Source organism: Gavia stellata, chromosome 1 (assembly GCF_030936135.1).
Source record: "Gavia stellata isolate bGavSte3 chromosome 1, bGavSte3.hap2, whole genome shotgun sequence".
Lineage (NCBI taxonomy): Eukaryota > Metazoa > Chordata > Aves > Gaviiformes > Gaviidae > Gavia > Gavia stellata.
This window is the reverse complement of record NC_082594.1, coordinates 23,328,174-23,355,305: the sequence shown is the minus strand read 5'-3', so window position 1 is coordinate 23,355,305 and position 27,132 is coordinate 23,328,174. Positions and strand designations below refer to the sequence as shown.

General features: G+C 36.6%; 1 protein-coding gene across 1 annotated transcript in view; it reads right to left on the bottom strand.

Moving 5' to 3' along the window:
• Positions 1-27,132, bottom strand: part of PAN3 (poly(A) specific ribonuclease subunit PAN3) — an 84,956-nt gene that overhangs the window by 2,931 nt on the left and 54,893 nt on the right. The window contains exons 9-20 of the mRNA XM_059836083.1: positions 25,351-25,598; positions 24,663-24,767; positions 23,956-24,013; positions 22,810-22,971; positions 22,533-22,649; positions 22,328-22,429; positions 14,291-14,456; positions 13,756-13,843; positions 7,633-7,772; positions 6,730-6,859; positions 3,726-3,790; positions 2,865-3,003 (exon numbers count right to left, since the gene is read on the bottom strand). Coding sequence (XP_059692066.1) covers positions 2,865-3,003; positions 3,726-3,790; positions 6,730-6,859; positions 7,633-7,772; positions 13,756-13,843; positions 14,291-14,456; positions 22,328-22,429; positions 22,533-22,649; positions 22,810-22,971; positions 23,956-24,013; positions 24,663-24,767; positions 25,351-25,598 — 1,520 coding nt within the window. The remainder of the gene's footprint in view (positions 1-2,864; positions 3,004-3,725; positions 3,791-6,729; positions 6,860-7,632; positions 7,773-13,755; positions 13,844-14,290; positions 14,457-22,327; positions 22,430-22,532; positions 22,650-22,809; positions 22,972-23,955; positions 24,014-24,662; positions 24,768-25,350; positions 25,599-27,132) is intronic.

Here is a 27,132-nt window from a genome sequence, read left to right as displayed (position 1 = left end):
CATTGTTTTCTTCCCTTTCCATAAAGCTAATAATCCTGCAATGCTATCTTCCCCTGTGTAGAAAGCCTAGCAAATTTTCCATATAGCTCCTGATGAACAAAACCACGTTTGACGTTACATTTGCACAGAAGATCCACAAGCCTCCATGTAGGGTAGGTAAACTACTTCTTGCCCACTCTAAAATGAAATAATGGATGGACCAGCCCCAGGTAGTCTAAAAACCAGCAGAAACCCAAACCTCACATTTTTGGCAGTACTGGAAACCAGTTCCTAAGCTACATGGTACATTTCACCCCTTACTCTAAAAACCCCCAAAAGCAAAAAACAAAACAAAACAAATAAAAAAAAAACCCAAACCAAAAAACCCACCACAAAAAAACCTCAAAAGATTACCTAGTTATAATCCATAAACAAATAGACAATTTGGGGTTAACGATTAAAGTCTGTTCCACATTTGTTTTCATGTTTTGTTCTGACTTCTCAAATTCAATATTGGAAATTGTATGTTACACTATGTAGTTTAGAGATGTACCACTCAATCCTAATTTGGAACATAATAATATCCTACTTTACATGCTGAAGGCCCTTCCAACACTGTATTTTACGTTCTCCTCACTTTGCAAGAAATGTTCATCAATGAAAAATTGTCAGACTCCCTTATAATGCAAAACTTTTGTAGCTCTGTTTTAGTCAATATTTTGGTATTTCCAAATACTTGACACTACAAACTTTCTTGTTCCAATACAGAAGGTGGGGCAGAGACAAGTGGTATATGACACTATTGAGACAATCTTTGGAAATACAATCCCAGCAGGATTAAATAAATGTATTATAATGTTGTACTGAATAGCAGAACAACAATTACATTTGTCACTGAGATGTTCCGCTAGCTGCTGTCTGAAGCAACACAGCAAGTTAGAAAATTTTTTGCATTTGTCTTCTAAAATAATGTTCTGAGCATAACATTAATAGCTGGAACCTCCGAAATTTAAAGTTCCTGCTTTGTGTGTAGCTTCAGAAGGACAAAAGCAAGCCAATTAGCTTTTAATTCCTGTAGATTAGGATAAAACCACCAGTCTCTTCCAACATCATTACAAAATAGTATCATGATTAAGGTGTTTGTGAAATAGTTTACTTTTTCCATTAGCATCACACAAGAAATCAGTGAATTACCTTAATGAATGTAGGATATGGAAGATCTGTATTAAGAAAGCCACACAGCTAACTAGAAACATCAATATTTATGGCTTTCTTTCTCTCCTCCTGTGGAGGCATAAACCAGTATCTCAGCTGAAAAGATCCCCAAAACAGCACACTGAAAAAGGTATTTTTTTAAAACAATAGAGTAATTTTCATTCAAAAGGAATGCTTTTGGACTGCAGCAGGAAAGCCCAAATAACCACTTCTACTAGTGCACACCACAGTTTCAGAAGTGTTTTTTAGAGTGTATTTCCAAAGTAGAGTTCTGTAAGCCTTACATTTTTTGTGTGCTGAGCCCACAACCAAAGAAGAGAAGAGCCTCTGTTTAAAAAGGTAAGCCATGAACATTTATAGAACAAGGCATTCTTTGACACCGTCTCTTACCTGACCTATGAATTCAGGACTCTCCCCTCTTGCTACAGTACTGTATGGGTCACTGCTTTCAAATCATGATGGCATTTCACTGCCTATTTGAATATCAACATGCTTTCTTTTTGATTTAGCCTCAATCCCTTTAATGTCTGTTTTAAAGTGATTACAGACACCAACCGGAAAGATAAAAAGGAGGTTAAAGAAATGCACAGCAGCGGTCTAATAGGAGATTAAAAGCCCTGACAATTTAGAAAAAGATTTAACTGTAGTTAAGTCAGTTGTTACATGTCAAAGGATCTGAACATATTCAATTTTTTCTGGAAGAGAAAGTTGGCTATCCTAATACTAGAAAAGAAAATACTAGCCACTGAAACTGTATATTGTCAGTGTCTGCATCACCATTCTCTACAGAGTGAGTGGAATGACCAAGTAGCTAAAAAGAAAAAAAAAAAGGGAAGAAGTAGCATCTTAGTCTCCTATGAATTACTGAAGTTCAGCAAAACAATGTAAAAGAAGTCGAAAGCTGATCTGCCAATAAAAAAAAATAATCAGCTCACGTACTTTAACTTATGGAGCAAGACAAGTTCTACAACTACGGAAGATCTTGTGGTCTCTCACCCGTCTCCTGCTATTAATCACGAGAGTGCTCAGCTAAAATTTTGCTAGTAGTGCAGCTCTTGGAAAACTGCAAATAGCTTTGTTAAATCAACCTTGGAAAATGAAGGGCTGGAGAGGCTAGGGAAGTTATCATAAGTGGACTTAACATTGTAAGTCACAAATTTTCCAGCACTGTCCTAGATGGTAAGGATTTTCAACAAATTTCTATTGCAGTTTCCCTCCTGTCTCCTACTCTGGTCAGCACAGTTTAGGAATGGATCCTCTTGCCTTATGACCATCCTCTGTGATAACTGTATCAGCAGAAACCTCCCCCAGTTAAAGAGGTTTTATGGATCCTTTATGCTGTGTTGAAAGACCAGAGTAGCATAAAGGGACCAGCATTGCTTATCCACAGTATTCAATGCATTCTAGGATTAAAAGTTAATACTGTATCTCACGCTATATTACCGAATTCCAAGTTTGAATATTAATATACTAAGTTTATTTAAAATATCCATAAATGTTTGAATATTAGCTTAGTGAATACATTGTTTTCATCCAAAACAGGGGGAAAATAACCATCAGTTAAATCAACATAATTAACCTGCCAATGCCAACTTGCTTTGAAGTGGAATATTATTTTAAAGAAAGTTAACCCAAACAAATTTTTAAAAGCTAACCCAAGTACAGTGTACCTTGTTAAGACATGAGATAATGTGACTGAGGTCAATCCAAGGAGTACCCGCTTCTGTCACCTGATGGAAAAGGTGATCTCGAAAGAGCTTTAGTAAATACCTGTCTCCAGTTTCTGACCATGTTGGGTCCTTCTGAAACCTGGTGTAAAACAAAGGCTTGTATTAAAGCTCAGAAAGTTAAGAAAAATCAAAACCCACAGATACACGACTCTTCAATCTAAACTGAGTAATCTTACTGCTCTGCTAAGCTACCTGTTACAGTTTGCAATTAAATTACAGTCTCCCCTCTGCCACAAACAGAAGACCAACATATTCAAAGTTTCTCAGCTGAAGTACCCGAAGCTAATGCCTACCGAAGGCCACAGAAAAGTGATGGAAGAAAGCAACAGTTATCTTCAACAAGTTTAACATGTAGAAACATGTTAGAAACCAGCATTACAGACACAACTCCAAGCCTATTCAATAGGATGGAGAACAGACCATGGACACTTCATTTTTATGTAGTAGTTGATAAAAAACAAGCTGAAAATTAACTAGCTTAAAACCAATATCTACACCATTTACTACAGTTAAAGCAAGCTATGGATTTCCTCAAAAACTATTGTCACTCACAAGAGACCATTAAAGAGAAACCATACCAAAAAAATGAAGCCACTTTGGCATATCTATTTGTATTCTCTCCTCCTTTATTTAAAATTTTGGTCAAAGTGTCTTATTTTATTTTTCTCAAGGCTTCTTAAATACTCATTTCTTCAGGGGCTAGTATGGGGAAAATGCTTAGCTTAAATTTACGAGGGAAGAAACCTTGCACTGCAAACTGGCTTTTACATACTCTACACCATGAAAACAAATATTTCTTACTCTGGTCTCTCATTGATTGTTCCCAATTTTGCTAGAAGCCTAAATAACCTTCCATTTTGCACCTCCTAGAAAACAAGAAAGAGTTTATTAAAGTTTCTGACACATAAAATTAAGACACTTATTTGCAAAAGATATATAGGAGTAATGGCAATGAAGCACTATTAATTACAATGATTTATTTATTCTAAGAGGAGGGTATAATTTTTTCAGAAAGAGATTGAATGCATTATACTGTGTATCGGTAGCCCAATTATAATGTGGAGATTTAACAACTAATGATACTTTGCTGCCCCAGCAGGAACTGGATCAGACAATCTGTTTCTTTGTGGAAATGTAAGTCTAGTCTCTTGCCAGTCTATGGTATGCTAAAATATAGTAAGTTAAAAAAAGAAGAATATGTTAATATATATATACACACAGTTATCAAGACCTGTAGAAGTACATAGTATACCACCTTATTTCAGGTAAAGATGAGAAGGAACATAATCTACCAGATTTGTTTTTCAGAAGTGCATTGTAGGCCATTATTAGTAAATATTTAGCAACAATAATATCAGACTAACATTCAAATTACAATTGATTCCAAATATAATTTTGAAAGAAGTTTTTCCAAAAAAAGCCAGACTTTTTTAAGTATTAAAACAGTATAAACTGAGTCCATCAATGACAGAGACAAAGCAATGAGAACGAGCTCACGCAAAAGACAGAACATTAGAATTACAGATGCTTAGAACACATGCAATTGAAAAATTGATTTCATACATTTTTCCTCATCAATTAGGATATAGTAAAAAGAGTTACATTCTAGCTTACATTACATTGTGGATTAATCTTTTGTGTAAGTAAAAGCTGCTCAAAGCTGGCAGGGGAAAAAAGATTCTCTCCTGATATTATTCATATTCTCCAATGGCCCAGCTCTCCAACATTATTCATGCTAAGCTGCATCTCATTCCATGCATGATCATATTGATTTCAAATGAATTCAGTCTGGAGTAGATTACTGTGCACAGCTGGGTAAATAAAGCAGGTCACGGTGATAACAGCTTGACCTCAGACAACCTAGGGGTTGCAAGGCTTCTATTACCAGTCTAAAAAACACACAGCAGAACACCTCGTACCACAATTGTAGCTATGCTTAGAGATTGACAGAGAAGACTTACCTTGTCCAGCTAGCAGAGGTCTATACAACCTCCAAATAATTTTTTTGTACATGGCCAAATACACAAAAGCCCAAACCACATCTGTGTGTATGCCACTGCCTTGCAGATTTCCCAGTCAATGATGACACAGCTGAGCAACAACACTGGCACTAAGTCTCCAAGTGGCCTCCCTGCAGGCTTGGTAGCCTGTAAGGCAGGGAGCTCTTCTACAGAATGGATTAGAGGACTTGAAGAACTGAGGCTTTGAATGCTGTGACATATAGATGATGGAAATATTAAGGTGAGGAAGGAAAGGGATAGAGTAATGGGGTCACTGCTGGGTGAAACATGAGCATTACTGGAGTAAAAAAATATTCATGGCTTCAAGAAAACAAAGTTATTGACTACATACAAACCACCTCCAGCATCAGAAGCCCCTAAGCTACAGATAACTGCTTGCTTGGAGAATACAAGGAAAAAATATTACACGTGCTAGTCTTGTTCTAACACTCTCCCGTAAGCACCTGCTTTGGGGCAATAATGAAGAGAGGGTACCAGGCTAGAGTAAAGGGATACTGTAGCTCTGATGTTACTGAGGATGTGATAGTACAAACAGGTTATAGTACAACAGCTAATTAGCAATTGCTATTTATCACTGCCAGGTAAACAGCTATTGCCAAACTGGGGACTATGCAACAACTTGTATTTGTAGTTGCTCTGCTCACCTGCCAGTGATAAGCAACTGCTACAAACAACCTGACTGAAAATGTGGACTGCTTAATGCTGATTACAGGACAATCTCCATCTTTGTTACTGGAAAAGGTCCACCTGCACAAATTTGTGCAAGCACATTGGGCCACCTTACCAAGAAATTATTGTGAACATCTTCAGAGCAGTAGGGGTTGACTATCAGAGTGGGCACCTGTCATCTAGAGCTCTGCGTCCAAAGCAGATACCACCTTGCTCTTCTGCAGCTCTTTGCTTCTGATAGATTCCAGTATCTTTCACCAAGGAGGGAAAAACTGTTATTCAACAAACCAATGGTGAAGAAATTAAGAGAACCAATCCATCAGAATCCCAACCATTGGTCTACTGCCTCTTAAAAAAATTCTCAATGAGGGTATGTAATGGAAAGGAGTCACAGGACTTGATTAAATCCTTAAAAACTTAATACCCTATCTCACACATATCTTCAGCATCATGAAAGCCTTCTGTAATGTATCTCAGTCTTGTTAAAAAATCCTGTGATCAGTGGCTTCCAATGAGCAGACATCCTTTCCTGCTGAACAAATACACATTAACATGGGACAAAGTACATATTTCCTTTGTAGCTAGACTAACCAGACCCATACAGCAAGACGTGCATACTTCAGGGAAACTGAGGATGGCAGCATTCAGGTCCATGATCTCGCATTCATTTGGAAAGGAAAATGTACGAGATAAGTAAAGGGACACTGGAATTCAAGTCTATCCAAGAATTTAAAGGCAACATTTGTTGCTGTATAAGCTCTAGCACAAACTACATGATCTAGTGTCCGATGACATTCTAGTGTGTGATGACATATATAGCCTTATTTACTCAGAATACTACTTTTTAACCATTCTATAAAGAACATCTTTTCCACAAGACTGCTGGCTGGACACGAAGACGTTACTTTTGTTAAAGCCCAGCTGAGGACATCCTAAAACTAGAGGTTCTTGGAGCTTCTAGACTTTCAATACCCTGAGTTCTCAAGCCTGCAGGCAGATTACTTAGGTTGCTAAACAAACAAAAGGAAAAAACAGTAGAAAAACATTCCCTTTTAAGGTACAGCTGTAGGAATACTGACTATAGGTCTCCCTGTAGGAATTACTAAATGATTTACCTTTGCAAGGTCTTCCTCTATAACATCATTTCGCATTTGAGCAGCATCCAACTGAGTATAGAATCGCGCACCAATCATAGGCATGATATCATTTACACTGCGAAGCCTGTTTTGGTCGGTCAGCAAATACCTGCCAAAATATCCCCACCCCAAAAAAAGATTACTTAAATGTTCTGCAAATGCCAGAGAGATCATTCTGTTATTTTATAACTATTTGACCCTGATGTCTATTTAACACACAAAGTTGACAATTGCAGCGTTTCTTAGATATTAACAGAGAAAACATGTCTAATTTACATGTATACATCCAGTCAGTTATTTATATAAGATAGGAGCGTACTTTCATGGAACTGTGTAGTTCACCCACTCAAACAGCAAGAACATACTCAAAAAGAGAGAAGACGTGAAGATTCAGACTGTCATGCAATTGTTTTTCAAATGAGGGAGGGGACAGATTTCTACTTTTTCCCTCTTAGGCGGCAAGAAGAGAAAGGCTGACTATACTAAAGAATGACACAAAGTAATACGCAGCCAAGAAAAGCTAGTACTCAACCCGTTGGTCAAAAAGGCAATGTGCCTATTTCTCAACACCTCCTGAAACTGTAAGATAATACTAGCATATTGCTATGGTAGATAATAGGCAATGAAGCCCAGTATTGAATACAATTTAAAATGATTGTTTTGTTTAAGCTCCTAATTCTTATTAGAAGCTTATGTATGAGATACACCATGAAAATACACATTATACAAACAAATTTTAAATTATGTTTAACGATGCACTGACTGCAGACAACTCAATGACAGCAGTTATACCTGTAATCTTACTTGCATCTAAAAACATCATTTGACGTTTTCATTTGTATGTTTAAAATTTCCTTTAAAAGATTTATTAAGCAAACTTACAAAATCAGATTCTTCAGATCAGAGGAATAGTTGATTGTCACCAGTTCCATTGCTTTCTGCAAATTCTCTCTCTGAATTCCTGATAAAGAATTGCAAGCCAAAGCCAACACAACTTTCCCCAGGGAAATCAGATCCGCTTGCTAACAGGGAAAACACACACAGATAAGATTCTTGGTATAGATAAATATTACGTATGATACTAGATGGTGTTTAAAGAGAGACACTTCTTCAATAACCTTAGAAGAATTTGAGCAACTAAAATAGGTGCTATTCAAGTCATAGTTCAATATGACTGTTCAAGTTACAGTAGTCAAAACGTACAGAGGAAAATCTGTCCTGATTTTCTGTCCTGATATCTAACAATTTCTAGGTACTATATTTACCTTTGAATTCTTAAAATTTACTTATTTTTAGCTTAAGGATAGTACCAGAGAGAACTCTTGTGTAGTGAGCAGAAGCTCTGCAAATAGGCCCCCCTAACCACCCACCTGCTCACTCCCGACAAATCGAGGAGTTGGTGGCAAATAGAGCAAGTCTTCTCAATAAGAAATGCAGAAATACCTATCAAGGACTGTTTGTTAAAACAGAAACATCATTTGCTGGACTCATGTTTTCACACTGGCATCTGCACCAGATTCCAGCAAATGATGTTTCTGTTTTAACAAGGAGCTCAAAGATTTTCATCTCTGATGGCCAGTGTGAAAAAGATATGAACTGCCTGAAATAACTAGCCAGGAACAGGCCTGTATGACTGACAAATTGAGCAGCATCACATTTTATGAAGAAATCCTTAGTGTTACTAAACACTTTCCTTAAAAGTAGAACTGCTCTTAAAAGATGAATGCTGCACACAGGCTGCTTTGCCACAACAGAAAATTCTGCCAATTTTAATAGACAGCCACCAGAAATTATTCTGAAAAGCTATACCAGATTGCAAAGGCCACCCCTAAAAACAGGAGCCTAATTTAGCAGCAGACAGTGACATTGATAGCAAAAGCTGCCTAATTCTTTCCATGGAAAGCCTTTCAGCTGCACACAGCTTGTCCAAACTTGAACCACCTGTGGCTTTCCATGCTGGATGCCTGCTTCAGATTGAATATTAAGAGTCAGCTAGAGATAGAAATTCAGTATTTTCCTGAGGTTTTTTTCTGAGAAAGATATTTTGCGAAAGTAAAAAAGTAAAAGCTACTAATTATTGAGAATGTCAGCTCCGTAGACTAGAGCAAGGCTATGCCATTTAGCAGAGAACGCAGTCATACAAGGCATATACCTTGTGTCATTTCTGTAAGAAAGGCTGAAAATTTGGTAGCACTGCAACATTAAAAGTTCTGTTTAGAATTTGGCAGCTTTAGAGAAGTGCTGAGATGGTGGATGTGCCACAGCCCCTCACAGCTCCTCCACCCAGAGGGGTAACCATGTTTGCTGCCTCTGGCTGCAGTAACTGAGCTGAGCTTTCCCTGCAGCCACATCTCCCAGGTATTGAGGGACAGAGTAAAGAAAACCTTTCCAGGTCTCTCAATGTCCCTGCTGTTTCCATATCAAGTTCGATTAAGCAGCACAATTTGAACATGGATACACAACACGACAGAAGTTAAAAAGCATGATACTCTTGTAGCTAATGAAGACAGAAACAGGATGTGGAAAATGAGACAGAAATAAGGACAAAGCGGTGGAGAAGGAGATGGGACTGGCATTTACTAGACTCGATTTCCTAAGGAACCAGGAATTCCTGAGTATCAGCATTCCTTTGTACTTTGGTAAAGAGAAATGAACCAAAGCAACAAACCCCATTTGGGTGGGAACCCACTTGCTTCCACTACCAAGCAGTCAGTTTGAGCAGCAGAGGACACTGCTATAGTATCAAAGAGAGGAATCTTGCTGATGCAGTGTCTATACAGAGACATGTTACCTGGCACAATGGCATTTTTTTTTCCTTTCTCTAGAAGACTTAGAAGAAATATGTATTTGTATTAATCACAATCCTTCTTCTTTCTGCAGTCCCCTACTTTACGTTTAATACCTTCCAACTTTTAGTAATTCGTAAGGATGTATCCTATATAAATTCTCTATCATCACACAACCCCGAGACACAGAAAATATACTATTTCAGGCAACACCCTATGAAAACGTAGTCTTCCCTTACATAGGTGTTTTCATAATACAGATTGCATTAGATTTTAAAAATGGTTGAGAAAGACTCTTACATTAACATCAACCAGGAAATTCTAAATTCAGGCTTTTGTTTTAAGTGTTTGACTCGGAACCTGAATTTATTTGTTTTATAAGTTACATCTAATAGAAAAACTGGCAGAGATGATACAACACACCAACGCAGCCTCAAACACACCCATTTCAAATTACAGTCAATGCTTAACTTGTTTTAGTTGCAAAAGTGTCTTGGATTCATCCCACTAATTTTAGGAACTTAAACTTCAAGCGATTCAGTAGAGTCTGATCGATTTAAGACATCTGTAATTCTGCAAGACAATTCAGATTTTGAGCAAGCTGAATTGCTCTCTAGAGGTGCCTCACTATTCACTGACAGCTGAAACTCTGAAAGAAAATGTTATTACAATGCCCAATGTTTGAAGTTTTACAAGTGCACAAAGACAGGCAGTCATTTTCCTGTGTGATAGGGGCATCATAGAATATCTTGAGTTGGAAGGGACCCATAAAGATCAGGATTTATGGAAGTCGGATTCCTATTTTAGAAGGGACAAAACTACCATCCACTGACCAACTCTACCCATGCAGACAGGGTACACAACTTCCCAAGAGCTGGAGTACACCATCCTTTCCATAAGGAAGCAATCCACATATGCCTGTTAAGCCCCAACCTCCCTTCTGAAAATGTCAACAGATTCAGCTCTTCCTGCTTCTAGGCAGAGAAAGGTTAAAGGAGCACACAAGAACTACTAGACCTCCTTGGAGCAGGGACACCAGAAATAAATGCTGTATTCCTGTAGTAGCCTTGCTAGTGCAAGGTTCGGATCAACATTAGGTACGATCATTTCCCGGTTCATACTCTGTATCATGCTTTGCACATATCTATGGATGACGCCAGTTCCTTTTGCCACAGACCTGCCTTTGCTATGGTAACTATCAACAGTGGTTATTCAGTCATACTAAGTTGATTCTCAACTTCAAGGTTTAAGTACCTTTTAAGTACAGGCTGCCTTTTGTTCAAAGATGTACCTTGCATGCAACTAATGACCAATGACTAACTAATGAATTAGCACTTCAGTTCATAACTGTAATCTGTATCAATCTATCTTTTTATCTCCTGAAAGTTTTGCTAGGAAAGATTTTATCATCAACATGTAGTTCATTGCTAGAAATATTAAATATCATTAGACTAAAAACCAGACCCTAGGAGACAAACTCAGAAGCAGCCCTCTTCATTAATGTCTCCCTGTCATCAAATGAATTTCAAATATGTCAGTGAGCAATTTAAAAGTTAATTGAATACGTACCCTCTCCCTTCCGCATTTTTTTTTTTTTAAATATTAAAAAGGTATGTGGTACTACGCTAAATACGCTGGAGATAACTCAGCATTTCACACTCTTGGTTTTATCAGCCAGACATGCAAGCTAGTCAAATAAATTTTTGACAAGATCCATTTTCCACAAACTCTTTGAAACTGACATTACTTTTTTGTTTATCCAGTTCCACTGGTTTACCTGGATCAATATCAGCTCATACACTCTACAATTCTGTGGATTCACTTATCTTTTTAAGTTCTGGAATTGCACTTAGAAGTCCCTCCAAGTTCCTAGATTCTTTGATTGATTATTTTTTCAAGTCAACATTAATACTTCAGATGCCTCTTCAGCTAGTTTCTTTGACTTTGGGGAGGTGTATGTGAAAGTTATTTTGGTTTGCTAAATTAAAAATATTTACTTTTAGCAAATGTAACCTTATAGCCCTTGTTACATCAATAAAACTTACATTTTCTCTTCATTTCATATGGAAAGGATTCATCCTAATTTTATTCCAAATACAGAAATATTTATTAACCTTTCTACTGTTTCCTACATCACCATTTACAATTTTCCCATCTATATCTCATAACTGATTGACACAAGACTTAAGGATTGGGGGGTGGAAAGTGATGCACTGGAATTTATATAGATTTGACACCATGTTTTTAATGCAAGTGGCCATTCATATTTCATTTACTTGTTTTTAGCTTCCCTTATTGTTGCCTTTATTTAACTCTTAAATGATCATATAAATTAATGTGTTTAACACAGATTGTAAAAGAACAATTGCATTGCCGTTACATAGCCCCTCGCTGTTCTGGCCAAACTCCTTCCTATCTCTATTAACAATGGGAAATAGCCAGAAAGTGACAAATGCTAACAAAAATACCTTCCTCCATTGAAGACAGCGACAAGGAAATACATATTAGCTGGGCAGTAAACCAAGAGATAACCTACATTTTTAACAGTCACAGGAGCCCCAGAGGAATTCAGGAACTGGGTCATGGATCGAGAGGAAAAAGGACAAGCAGCAGCTGTTATTTTGTAATTTTATCTGGCTAGGGCAAACAAAGGTAGAGGATGATAAATGACTCCTGAATTTCAAGGAATGAACTCAGTCCAGCATCTCTGAAGGAACAAAATGGATAGTGAAAGCCTAGCCCTTCTAGAAGAAGTGACAAAAAAAAAAAAAGGTGATACTATATTGTCCAACTCCAGTTTAGATCTTCCAAACTACCTATTTAAGAGTACTTCTTTTCTGGTTTAGCAGTGATACCTGAACAATTTGGATACTAACAATGTACAAAACATGCAAAAACATCCCCCCTAAACAAAACTAGGCATTACCAAGCAAGTTAGTTGCCAAGTGTTGGGCTGCTATGGTGGTAAATGCTTTTGACAGATTCATGTACCTGAGAGTATTTTTAGATTTGTACCTCCAAGTACATTAAACGTTTTGCTTTAAAATTACTTGAATGTCATAATATCTCAGGAGGATCTCTTTCCCAGCTGCAATTAAAATAAATTTAAGGAAGTATTTAGATTAAAAAAAAATCTCATTACATTTTTAGGCATGGAATCCTGCACTTGCATGTATTCCTATCTTTTCTCAGCTGTTTTCCACTAAATGATTATCAAAAGCCCATTAATATGTAGCTGGGCAGAGGGAAAATCCTTTGATGTACTCAAAGTAGACTGAAAATTGCTTTACTGTATCATTCAAAAAAAAAAAAAAAAAAAAGAAGTTGCTATGTTCTAGGACATGGTCTCCAATAAGCTAGTTTCTGCCTGGCCAAAGTTCAAACATTTCATTTATTACTGGAAGACTCTGAATGAGCAATTTTCTCACAGTGAATAAGCTCAATTAATGAAAATAAATTAAATCCAACTCCCTACTGTAGTCTTTCACTCCCAGTACGGACAGGATATGTGATGACTGCTGAAGCAATGTACTTTACCCTGAGGGGAAGTTAGGGAAAGAGGCACTCCTGTACACAGTGATGCTCCAGATGACTGTGGAACAGTTTTTGTTAAGTCTAAAGGGATTCTTCTTAATTCAGGAATTATGCAGAGTCCACACTTCAGAGAACGCCAGGAGAGCACGGAAAAACTAGGAGCCTAAAATAAAGATACACTAGAACCTTTTAGGAGTGAGGAGAAGGCCTAAGTGCAGTTATTTAAAAGATCTCTTACTCCTCTGTGAACAGGTATTCAACACTTAGTTATTTTTGTTAAAATAACAAAAGAGAAAGCAGAGCAAAAACTGTTACTGAACGATTATTTTTTGATCTCTAACACTAAACGTAAGATTTTTCTTCTCTTTCCTTTAGAAATTAATATTTTCAACCATTTCTCACTTAAGTTTCTAAACACTTATAGTTCAATCTGTTTGGTGAGTTTGCTGAAATTTTAGAAGCAGGAGATAGTAAAATGAGCATTCGCATTTCTAAATTACAAGCAAATTTGAATAATGCATGGCAGAACCAAGATCAAATCATGAATGAAAAAATACAGTTTTTTAGAGATAGATATACCGGACTACAGTTTAATTAAAATACTTGTCTTCCAAAAGGAAATCACACTGGTTTTCGCTACTCCCCGTGCCAAGTCACCAACCTAACTATGGCGCTGTTGTCTTACCTGAAACTGAGCCATTAATGCCAGTGGATTATTTTGACTGTTGTCAAATGTCAAAACGTCAAAGATTCCAACACAATTAACTCGTAACCTTTAGGAACAAGAAGAGAAAAGGAAGAAGTGTAATTAAATTTTGTTGGTTAATCAATTTTTCCTTTAGCATTCACTGAATGCTTTGATATGACAAAAAAGTCATCAGTACTCAGCAAATTACTATGAAGCAGAAAATACTAATTTTACTATTTGATGAAATGCAATAGACAATCTTCAGTTTACAAATAGATCAACAAATTTCTAAATTGTCAGTAGTGGTTCTGAACAGTACTTTGAGGATAATGCATAAGTCTTCCCAAACCATGTTTAAAAAGAACTTCACAAAAAATTTACAAGTTTTAGCATGTATTCATTTTTAGTCTCATGCCAGTTAAAAGTAACAGAACTTTCTAGTTAGACTTTGTTATTTCCCTAACAGATGCATGGCCAGCAGCTACCATGAACACAGATCACAGTTCACAGTGAGAATGAATGCTTTCCTTACCTTGTTTTGCCCGTTACTAGAATCTTTGTTGGATCCATAACTCGGCACGCCAGTCCTGCTGTATGAATGGTCCGTAATGCAGAGCTGAGCTGCACAATATATGCCCATATCAAAGACTCTGGAAGCAATCCAGCATGCTGCCGTGGTAGAGGTCCATCATGCTGACCTAGAAGCAAAATTTTGTAAGCATCAACAAAAGGCTACTACATAAAATTAAAGTTAGCACATTTTGAATTATACAATTAATTCACATACTCATTTCATTCAAAACTTAACAGCCCTCAAAAGACTTATCTATTGTGCTTTAATGGTTGGGTTTTGGTTTGGGTTTTTTTTGGACGGACACCACATTTTAAAATGCTGGCAATTCATTAGGCATTATTATTTTCACCGTCTCATTCAGGAAAACTATGCTCATTTTTAAAGTCTAAGATGAATAATCACTACAAAAAGAGCACTGGTTAGAAATTGCTGAAAGTGGGTGGTACATCAAAATATGCAGGTACTTCAGAAGTAAAAATGCCTATATTCTAAAACAACAAGCATGTACCACAATAGCTGCAACAGATGCAGTTTTACCTCCTTTATTGTAGGGAAGGCTTACAAATTAAACATTCTCTATCATCTGATAAGACAAAGTAACAAGCTGGTTTCAAATTACATGGACAAATCAGACTGGAAGATTTGGTGGCTAAACATCATTGAACACAACTTCACATATGTTCTGCTGTGACCCAACTCCCTGACAAGTCATCACTGCATGACCCTGTTAATGGGCCATACGAAAGCAATGCATCACTCCCCTCCTAAATGGATTTGTAGTCCTTTCAAACGTAAAACTAATTCTTTGCAAACACACGCCCCAATTCTACATTGCAAACTGTTTCTGAGTAATACTGAGCCAGAGACAACAAAATAAAGATAACACATTATTTTTAGTAAGATGCATGTAATACAAAGAATTGCTACTGTTGGCGTGGCACAAAGCTGAAGTAAGAGAAGAAAATGCATCCAGAGTAACACAGTGCATCTCAATTTTACAAAACATGATAGGCATCTCATGAGGTTGCCTCAGTACTGATTTTGCTAATTTTGAGACCAGTAATATCATCAGTATTCAGTAAAATCACGTAAGCACCTGATTCAGTTCTAAACTGACTGCACTCCTCTCCTCCAAACATTTGTTTCTTGGTTTTTCTATTTAGGTTTTTTTCTTCCCTCTCCCTACGGGAGCATATCAATATCTGTGCACTTGCTCAAAATAAGTTTGTGTGTGTGTGCTTGCACATGTATACACAAACATATATATGCGAGAGTTAAAAAGTCAAACAGATTACTGAAAAACTTATACTTAGAAATTTTACAGATTTTGGGGTGATGGGGTGGAAATGTTCCCAGCTTTCATTTCTGAGCTTTTGCTTGTTTGCTTTTAAACTATAGTTCATTTTTCAGGTTTAAGGTGCTTTGGTTTAGTTTACGAAGATCAAGACACTGACTCCTTTAAATAGCAATAAGCCTGGCATGTCTACTGAAGGCTGAATATAATGAGATATTATTTGTTTTTTCTGGCCTCCTGATAAATCATTATGCAAATCACTTTCCACAAACCAGCATACCAAAAGTCTCATGTAGCAAACATTTTTCCCCTCATAATGCTCTCTTCTTCAGCATGACAAAAATCACGACAATATAAAATGACTGAGGAGATATAACCTCCTTTATTAGTTGAGGCTCCTTCTCTAGTTACTACTTACTATGGAATACACTTTATATTTGGTAAACAGCAACGTGTGTGATATGTTTAACAGGAATGTGTATGGACACTGTAAGACAGAGGTACATCTGTATGAAATAAGTATTTCCAGAACAGAAATGTTGCTATAATATCCCAAAAAGAGAGAAAAGCCAAAACCTGGGGGTTATTTTTCTTCATGCAACTTAAAACCAACAGCACTTGCCCTTTCATTTCCAGATAAAGGCAACGAAACCAAGAGAATATTCAACATATGGTGAAAAGCTGAGAGATCAGAGTTCAACACAGCTTCTCCTCCTCTATCAGAAAATCTCAATCAAGCAACAACATTATTTTACTACTGGGAAGATTCGCTCGAGGCTACAGCTGAATCTAGGCTGCTGCTTTCAGATGGGTTGGCTGCACCTCACATTCCCATACACTAAAGGTGCAAGCTAAACAGTGGAATAATCAATTTTGAAATACCCTCTTACATTATCTATCTGTTCAAAACAAGTAATATTAAAAGCAGTTCAGTTTGCTGCAATGCTGACTATGAAGTATGTCCCAGGAAGGCCCATCAGGCCTGCCACAGATGGCACTTGAGCAAGGACCCAAGGAGATGAGACCCAAAAGCTCATTCTTCAGGCAAAACACAAAAAGCTTCAGAAAGCTTTCCAAAAAGTACTGAACACAGTGAAAAAACGTAACAAGAATATAAGAAAACGTTTCAAAAAATACCAGAATTACTTTATGCCAAGAAGTGGTATTTCACAGGCTTCATGGCTGATTTGAAAAAGGCTTCCCACCACAGGCTGAATCCATAGCCACAACATGCAAAATTCCAGACTATGTTCTTCCCACCTACTACAGGGCAGACTCTCCCACTACTTTCATCTCTCTGAACATAGATACTAATGGAGAAGATTAAAAATTAAAGAACTACCATTCCAAACACACAGGTTATCCATTATTTTTCCTTGCTGCGTTAAAATAAACTCATTATCAGCATTATTTATTTATTTTTAAGTTCTGTGGTATGATGTTCTCCACTGTGAAAGAAACATCCCCTTTGCACTCGTGTGTGTGTGTATACTTGTGTTTTGCTTGTTAAAAAAGCGTTCAAATGAAATTCTGTTCCCCAGAGCAAGGATAAAGCCAGGGATAGTCCCAGGGTGGGAAGGAAAAGCTCGGACCATCGGTAGTAGGACCTGTTTTACATCATCAGGAACACTGTTGGAAAGCGTTCTCACAAACAGCACTTCTCATCAGTTACAAAAAAAAAAAATCAGAAACCCAATGAAAGACTTAGCTGCTCACTAAACTGAGCCTCTCAGGCCTGGAAATCAGTCTTTTACATTAAGAACTGAATTGTTCAGTGCTTACTTAGTGTTCCTGAGTTAAAGTACTGAAAGTATGATAAATGCAGTAAAGCCTTCATTTCTCCCCCTTCTCCAAGGAAACCTGGGCTTCGGTTTTACACTTCCCAGTTTTCAATATACTGAAAGGTTCTGAACTACTAGTGCAGCACTACATTTTGTAAAAAATCTGAAGATATTGAAAACTTGAATTTACTTTGAAAAAGTTGCATCTTTTGGCAAAGGTATTTTAGGATAATTATTAGTCACATATTTTGTCCTCAACAACAGCACGTTGACTTTCAATATTTTCTTTCTCCTCATCACAGTCTAAGCACACAACTTACTCCTTTTTCAATAGGAGTGGTATTTTATGACAAAACGTTCAGCAACTGGGGATGCAAAAACTGTGAAGTCAGCAGTGAAGTCCACTTTTGTGCATTACATACTATTACTACCACCACGTCCAAAGGAAAGCAAGGTCCAGGAAACTTGCCTATCTTCGTTAGAAAGTATTTGTTCGCTGAAAAGAAGAATCTGTGGTGCTGAAAGCTATTAACAACAGCATGTACACCAACGTTTAATTACTCAGAGTGTTTTTAATAAACAGACCAAAGGACATATCAAAGGCATGTTCATCTCTGCCAACCACAAAAACTCATCAGGACAAAGAAAAAATCTTACTGGCAGCAGTGGATAGTTATTGTTAATTTGCCAGGATTTTCTAGCCAATAGTTTTAAAACACATACATTCCGAATGTGGTTTACCATTTAATTATTGGACTGTTAAGAACAACATTTCAGTACTTTTGGGTTAAATTGCTAATTTAATAATTTCTGCAGAGATAAATGCACTAACATATACTACAATGTGAAGTTGAGAAATATTTGAAAGGTTTAAGAAACCCAACAAGTTCCAGAAGGATAGATTTAATGTTTAGACACTTCTGATAGAAATAAAAGTGTATTGAGGAAATACAAGGAATAAGAATCAAACAAAAAGGAACTTTTCAAATCAATGTACTCTGAGCAATAATTAACTGAAAAGTCAGATTTCTGATTTTAAAATGTGTGAAAATTTAATAAAATATGACAGAACATCAGATTATCACACTGTACCACCTGAAAGAAGAGTGTATTTCACTGCATAAAGAACACAAGCAATAAATTCTATAGAATTCAGAAGCAACAAAGACATTAGTTTACAGTATAAAAATAAACATAAGCTGCTTTTTTTTTTTTCCCCACACCAAATCCCTTCCAAAATAGTTCTGTAACAGGGTCTGTAAATAACATGGCAAAAAGAAAAAAAACGAGACTGACCACACTGACACCAGTGACATGCAAGACAGCTATGTAAACCATAATCCTCATCTTTTAACTGTCAAAGTCTCATGTTGCCAACTGGAGTGTTCAACATAAATAAGGTTGCATACCTGAAATCAAATTCTCTTTCACTGATCAGGTTCACAGTGTTGTGCCTCCTAAAACCTTTAAAAGCAATTGTATTAATCTGGGCCTCATGCTGCAGAGTACCCAACTTCCATCCATTCCCCTGCTTCTCTTGGAAGTCTCCTCTAGGCAGGCAGACGGCCAAGAAACTCTGTGAGGGGATGGAGAAAGGATCTGTGAAGGCAGGCAATTCTGAGAAATCAAGTTATAGGTATGCAATCTTATTTTTCTCTCTTAAATTGCTCCTTCTACTGAGGACCAGACTAGAAAGCAGCAGTTACAAAAAAAGAAAGGCCAAAGCAAAGATGTGCAGAAAGATTTGGCAAAATTGTGGAATTTCAGGTGACTTTTTTCTAATTTATCTAATAAAAAGACTGGAAGAGCAGGTAATGAGAAGTGCCACAGGGAGAGAGTTATCTTCCTTACATATTCCTGTAAGTTCCACCACAACAGTTCATTTTAATTAAATAACACTTTGATTTGGCTGAACAGAAATTGATGTAATTTCCAGTTTCAAAGACCATCCCTGCCTATAGAAGGAAGCTGTAGTAGGTCAAATAAATGGTCCAAATAGCCCACTAGCCTGTTTCGAAGACATACACTAAAATCAGAACAGTAGCTTGCAATAGATACCTGAACATATGAAATTAAACAAATAGAATATTCTACTGGCCTCCAATGATTTGCAGCTCAGAGAACTCTTGAGCTAGATAAGTATTTCTCCTCCATGAGTAAGTCCACTTCCCCCTTGAACCCAGGCAAATGTCCACAATAATCTGTGACAAAGTTCCATGGCTTAATTATCTTTACACAGGTTTTGAATTTGCTGCCTGGCTAGTTTCATTTGCCAGTTCCTAGTTCTATGCTGGAAGAAATAGCAAATTATTGTTGCTTATTCATTTTTTCTTTATCCCTGATGAATTTTCAGACACCTACCATATTCCAGTCATTTTTAATCCCATCATATTCCTGTCCATTTTTAAGAGCATGAAAAGTACTATTCCATGCTGCTGTTCTTCATACAGAAGCTGTTCCACGCCTTTGATCATCCCTGTCACCTCTGCTCAACTTCTTTGCTGTTCTTCTACACTCTTCAAAATGTGTAAGGAGGACCACAACTACAGATAAGAGTCTATGATGCACCCACATCTTGAATACAATGTCTTCCATTTCATTGTTTACTCTTTTCTTAATAGTCTGCAATAATCAATTTCCTATTTACTGCTATTCAGCAAGAGGACAATATTTTCCTTAATCTACTTAGCTATAAACCCAGATGCAGTATTGAGTGGTCACAGCCACAATTGAGGCCATCATTTTATGTTTAAAGTTAGAGTTACGTTTTCCCTAGATCACATCGGTTTACATTACATCACCTGCTAAATTATTGTCAAGAGTCCCAGTCTTGTAAGATCCTTCTGCAACGCATCACAATTGGCCTTTGTTTTTAACAACCCAAATAATTTGGTATTATCAGCAAACTTTGACAGACCGTTATTTATCTTCAGTGCAAACAAGTGAATGTGTTAAGAAATACAACACCCGGCACATATTCTTGTGAGACCCCATCAGTGATCTCTCTTCACTGTGAAAAACAACTCTGTTACTTATCTTCTAACCAGTTATTAACCTAACTGAGGACTTTCTCTTTTATTTCACGGTCACTCACTTAGTTTCTTTTAGAGACTCTTAGGGACTTCATTGAAAAACCCAAGATCTTATCTACTGGATCTTCCTTCAAAGAACTTTGACAGATTAATGAGACATGACTGCCCTTTATAGGAGCAAAACTTGATTCTTTTCCAGTGTGACAAAAGAATGTGTCCCCAAGAATTTTATTATAACTTCTATTATTTTATCTAGAACAGACATCATTCTTCTATAATACTCTAGACAGGTATAAAAACATAACAAGGACTGATTAACGTGGAAATTGAAAAACATGGGTGGGAGACACTCAGAAGTCTACTGCTGCACGTAACAGTCATTAACCTGGCAGTAGGTGTTCCAGGTTTATCCTACCAAATTAGTTTCACATCAGGCTCACTGAATTTGTAATTGCATTCTTTGACTTACCACAGGATACGACAAATCAAACTAGGGTCTCCTCTGAGATATTACCACCAAAAGCAATGGTGGAACTCAAGTTCCAACCTCACTTATACTGGTCAGCTCAGTGCAAAGCCAGTGGGAATATTCAGTATATAAGGGATCTACAAGCCTTTGAATGTATTCACGCACTGCTAATCTATTATACTCTGATCTACCAGATAGCCAAGTGAAGTTTTCCATGTCAACCTTTGAAACAGACTGAATTCACAGCTAAAGACTCTAATTTCAAAAAGCACAAGAAAGAAGAAACCTTAGCTTCTGCTTCTCTTTATACACTGACAGCCTAAAGACATTTAGGGAACAGCTACTCCAATAAAAAAAACAAGGCCAGGTCACAGTCCTCTGGTCATCCCTACTGTTGGATCTAATTTCAGGGCTGGTCCTGCATCGAGCAGGAAGTTGGGCCAAATGAGCTTTGAGGGTACATTCCTACCCTAAGTCTTTCTGTGATTCCATTAGCTGTGAGCATCTCTTTCTCAGCATGGCACTGGGCTCTACTAATAGCTTTGGCCTGTTGTGTTCCAGACAACACTGGGATACAGTTTGCGGGACTGCCTGGGTAACAAACGGGTCCTAATAGGCAGTATGATTGGCAGCGTACTGTTTTGGAGGGGATGAGGCTTTAGCCATATGGATATGAGCTCTGCTGGGTGACTTGCTGAGCCACAGACCATGCTGTGAGAGATTTTATTTATGAATGTAGATGTCACTTCAGTGACTCCTTTGAAGCCATAGTATCAGACCTATGATGTGAACTTTGTGTCTGAAAAGAATGTATGTTACAGGGATTTTTCAGTCCATTTCTTGTCTTAATTAGTACTTCACATTTCAAAACATTAAATAAAACACTGTCTAATTAGTCCTCATAATACTTTATGAGGAAAAAAAAAATTGTAAGCAGAAGGCACCTGAACAGCAAGCATCAAATTGTCATAGTCTCTTATGATTTTGGAAACCTCTCCAGTAAGGGTCAGGTGTCACTCGGTGACAGACCTGCAACTAGAACCCCAGAGTTCTTGGCTCCCAGTCCTGTTCAAACTTATTTCCCTATCAAAGAATTGTAGTTCTCTGACAAACTGACATCAATTTTGCAAATTAGTCATAAGTCAAATGTGACCAGAAAAGTAAATTGTTCATTGTTAGACTTTTACCTTAAACTTTTAATTCTAGTTAAATTTTTCTGTTATTTAAAAAAAAAATTATATTCAGAAATTTTACAAATAGAAAGTGAAGAAGAGTTCTCTGATCCCAATCAGCTTATGATATAACAGAACTGATTAGCTAAAAAAATTAAGACGAAAAGACTATTTCTGACCAGTTATTTACTGCTTAAGTATTAGAAACAGTTTACAGAAGTACTGCATAATAATGTATTTTCCTTACCCCATTTTCGTTTTGTGAAATAGGCATCAGCACTAGGGTCATTGAAGTGTCTGCTCATCATAGTCTCTCCTCCAGCATGAAAATCATATGCAAACACAAGAGCTTAAAAATAGAAACATGTGACAATTACTAACTCAAGCATATTTAGAAAAAAGTCTCAACACATCAGTTGGGGAAAAAAAAAAACACAAACCAAAAAACTTACAATGTTCTCCAAATGCCTTAGTGGTAAACACTTCACGCAAGGTTACTATATTTGAGTGCTGAATTTTTTTCCACATGTCAACCAATACCATGCACTTCGTGTTAACAAGACGAAAACCTAGAAAAAAACAAAAACCATGGTTTAAAATGTAATGTTTTGGGGGAGAATATTTTACTTTAACATTTCTTCTGAAACTACCGAAAAGCAACCACACATTAAAATATGACTAACATGCTTAGGAACGCTACTCCTATTGAGACAGCTCAATTTTTCTCACCATGTATCCTCCGAAGGCAATATGGCAGGTCATCTTTACTATTTACAGCTTTATAGCATGATGTAATGTACCCAAAGTTGCTTGTTTTCTGTATCCGATTGGGCGGTGGCAGTGGTTCCAAAGGAAAGAGACTGTGGTAGCTATCCACTTCCGCAGGAACTGCTAAAATCAGTTTATACGCAGAAACATGTTAGGTGTCAGTTGACTTGAGAAAGTTATTACAGTAGCAGAGAAGATTAAAATTACTGTTGTTAATATGTAAATTCTTTGCACCATCTTTTAGGTGCATGTGAAGTTAAAATTCACTATTTTTGCTTTAATGCCAATATATGTGTTTCTGGAAGAGATTCCACAGAGCTAAAATAACTGTCTTCAGAAAAAGTTACACCAAGTAAAATCAACAGAACAGACACACAGTTCCATCTGCCATTTTCTCATTTGCCTTAAAAATTCATCCTTCTGAATGACCTTTCTTTGGTGTTTTTTTCCTGCACAGATTCATAAACAAGCACCAATTTCCATACAGACTTCATGCCACTGTAAGAACCCCATTTTCATCACAGAAAAGCAAATCTGAAATCTTACGTGTTTTAACATAGTGGTTTAGAACAAAAAAAAGTGATCTGTTTAAATCAAGTTGAACACAGTCAATTGTAAATTCCCCAAAAGCCAAATTACAATTAATAGTAATGTTTCTCTTGCCTGGCAACAAGTACAAAGCCTTCTCTGATATACCAGCCAATCCACTTTAAAACAAACTGATTTGCTAGTTTATATACAGCCTTTGAAAATACATGCTTCCTTTAAAGGAATACCTAATATGTACAAAGTAATATAATACTGTTTTTCACGAGGGTTTACTGCCTTAATGATTTTTCCTCTCTCAGCAATTTTAAGAATTTCCAACCATTAAGGAGTTCAAAACAGAAGAAAATTACAGAAGAAAAAGAGAATAGAAGCAAGAAACAAACTTCATATTTCTGAAATACTTTGTATCTGGTTATCCACAGCCCAAGCTGATGATTAAGGCTTCATGAAAAATTAAAACCAGGTGGTATTTTTTGCAAGATGTTGTTAATGTTGTTGAAGATTCATGGTTGCAGAACTATATGATCACAGTTTAGTTTATAAGAAACACTTACTTACCAGGAATATCAGCCTGATCAATCTGGGCCATAGTTATTAGGTGCCTGTTGATCAGTTCCTGAAGAGGAAATTAAGTTTTGAACATTATAATTCAGCTCATCATTTTTGATAAGTTAACAGTACACTGGTTTTGAAGTACCAGCCACTTGTATTAAAATAGAAAGTTGATGCAAGTGTCTGGGGCGGGGAGGTGGAGAAGACCACTAGTTTGAAAACATTAATGACAAAATGTATAAATTCTTGAAGGAAGGAGCTGCAGAAAACACATTAGCTAGAGCTAGCATTGATAGAGGCACCTAGTACAGTAAAGCTGAAATAAATAACAGTCACAGCCAGCCCTCAGAGAAGGGCTCATCAGCTAACACCTGCATATACTTTCATTTCAGTGAAAGACTTTTAAGCTGTAATCCTATCCAGTTTTAAGGAATGCTACATAAATGAACGCACGCACACCAAAACAATACACAAGAAGTAAGAATACTTAGCTGAACAGAATATCATGGCATGCAGATTAGATTGCAGGCACGTATGTTGTAACCTGCCCCCACCCTCTGTGGTACTCCATCCATTACAGGACTCATTTTTTAAATTCTCCACAGGGAAAACTGGATGCACAGATTTTGAGTGGCTATTTCTCTTCTACTATTAGTGAATTTCTAGTTTTTGCCCAGATATGTGATTTTCCTTTAAATTCTCTACCCTCTTACCTGTCTGAGCTCATCTGCCATAAAGAAGGAAGGTGCATTTGCTTTTGGCTGCATGTAAGCAACATGAGGTGCAGCTGGATGGTAAATGTGGTAGTTTGGAAATACCTGAAAACAAAACATTTTAAGAAGCAGTTTAAAATCCTTAAGGATAGGGAAAACTAAGAGTTTTGTCACCCTTTTAGTTTGAACTACTGCACTACCAAGTCTTCATGCAAAGTACATGTGATAAACATACTGTCAGATACATTACAATTTCCTTATGTGATAATCACGACTAATGATTTCAATGGGGTGTGTGTATGTATGTACATTAGTTATTTTAACATTTTTGTAACTGCCTTTTCCCCTCCACTATAAATGTAAGAGTTATTTAACCCATCAGAGAAAAAAAAAAAATCTGAATTTTTTATGTTTTCTCATTATGTATGTATCCACTGCGATATACATGAAATGCTTTCTTTCTATTGCTGTATAAAACCACCAAAATTCTTCACAGAGGTAAATGAAAATACATTAAAAAAATTCTCTGGTCCTTAAATCTCAGTGATTTTGGAGAACAATTACAACAACTAAAAGGCCAAATCTTCATACAGAATAAGGTTTTCGGAGCGTTAAGAATCACCTCTGTAGTATCAACCAATTCAGAATTTGGAAACTCGATACATTTCTGTATCGAAAGCAAACATACCATTCCTGTGAGAGGTGCTGGAGTTGTATCAGTGTAGAAGTACGTTGTTCCACCCACTGTTTCCTTCTGGATCACCTGGCCGGTAGATGGAGGCTGAGAGACAGCATTAGCAACAGAAGCAGAGGCACTAGTAGGCACCATATAGTTTGCTGGGTTAGGAGTATGACTTCTTCTTCGAGGAGCGGGAGATGTATGAGGAGTTATTTTGGGGGAATGAAGAGGAGAAGAACCTGCTGACAGTGACATTCCTTAAAGAAACACAAGAGGATATTCTTGATCAAACCTGTCATCAAAAAAAATTAGCAATTTGAAAAAAAACAGTCTTCACTATCAATAATATTCTGAGCAGGTGAGATGCTTAATGATTGCTACATCTGTATGAAGAGTTAAGAAGTAAAACATTAAGAGCAGGACTGAACAGATACATTTTCCCAAAAATCTTTGCTTAGTTCAGAGAGAAAGGGCTTGGGAATTTATGATCTACACATGAAGAATTGGAGTGAAAGATGTAGAAGTAGTAGAAAGGGAGAGACAAATCAAATTAATGCTGTGTCTAGAAGAGAGTTTATTAAACTGCAAAAAGATAAAATATTAATGATTGTATGGTAAGTGAATGTTTACGTTAAGTTAGGTGAGCGGTTAATGGAGTTTGCCAAGCTTAACTCACTTCACCTAATTACGTGTGTACCTTTTACTAGAACCAACTCCACAGCTATGAATGAGTATTAGAGTTAGATCTCCAGTAACTACAGCACACAAATAAGTAGTACACAATATGCAACTTTTAATAATTTCAGGGGAGAAATTACCTATTTTCCTATAATTACTATATTCAAAAATCATCCTCCAAAAGATCTATTTGATATGTAAAGATAGGTAACTTCTCAGAATACAAAGTCTGTTAGGCATTTATGCTGAGATTTTCAAATTTATTTAAAATTATTCTATTGACTGGTGTCCACCCTCAATATTAGACAGGAAACTCAACTGAAACTTGAGAAGCTCAGCTTCTAAACAAAGTGCACCAGTGGGGAAAAACAAGGGCAACTTTTTTGCATACACACTTTTTATTTACCAAAAACTAGTTTAGTGACTTCAAGAGTCATTGTATGCAGAATTCTCAGATATACTTATTTATAGAAGTTTAGATGTCAAAGAAACCTTCCAAGATGAGGAAGAGATTACTCTTCAGAAAACTCCTAGTATTACTAGTAGAAGATCCTAGATATCTAAGTATTCAATTAATACAAAGGAGAGCATCTATGAAACTTATGGTTGCTCAGTTCAGCTTGGGATGTACTTTCTCTTCTTTAACAATCAGAATTGTATTAGTCATACTAAATTCTTTTTTTGCAAGGATATAAGATACACAACTTTTATATTTAATGCTCTATGGACAGCTGAGAATTGTTCTCTAATTAAGAATTCAGTTAGTAACTCTGGTTACCAGATCTTATAAATGGAAGTAATTTAAGTAAATGTCTGAGTAATAAAAACAAGAGCAACTTTTTTTGCATATACACTTTTTAGTTACCAAATGCTAGTTTAGTTACTTCAAGAGATATTGTACACAGAGTTCTCAATATGCATCATCAGTAACATGTAGGAGTGTTTTTTATACTCATGTCTTGTCTCTACAGTAGTCACATCCCTCCTACATTTATTTTTTTCTTTTTTTAAACAAAGCACAAAAGCAAATGACAATTTTAGTATTAACAGTTTAATCAGTTAGGGAAAAAATATTTTGAAGCTATATTATCCTAATGATATTAACAGAACATT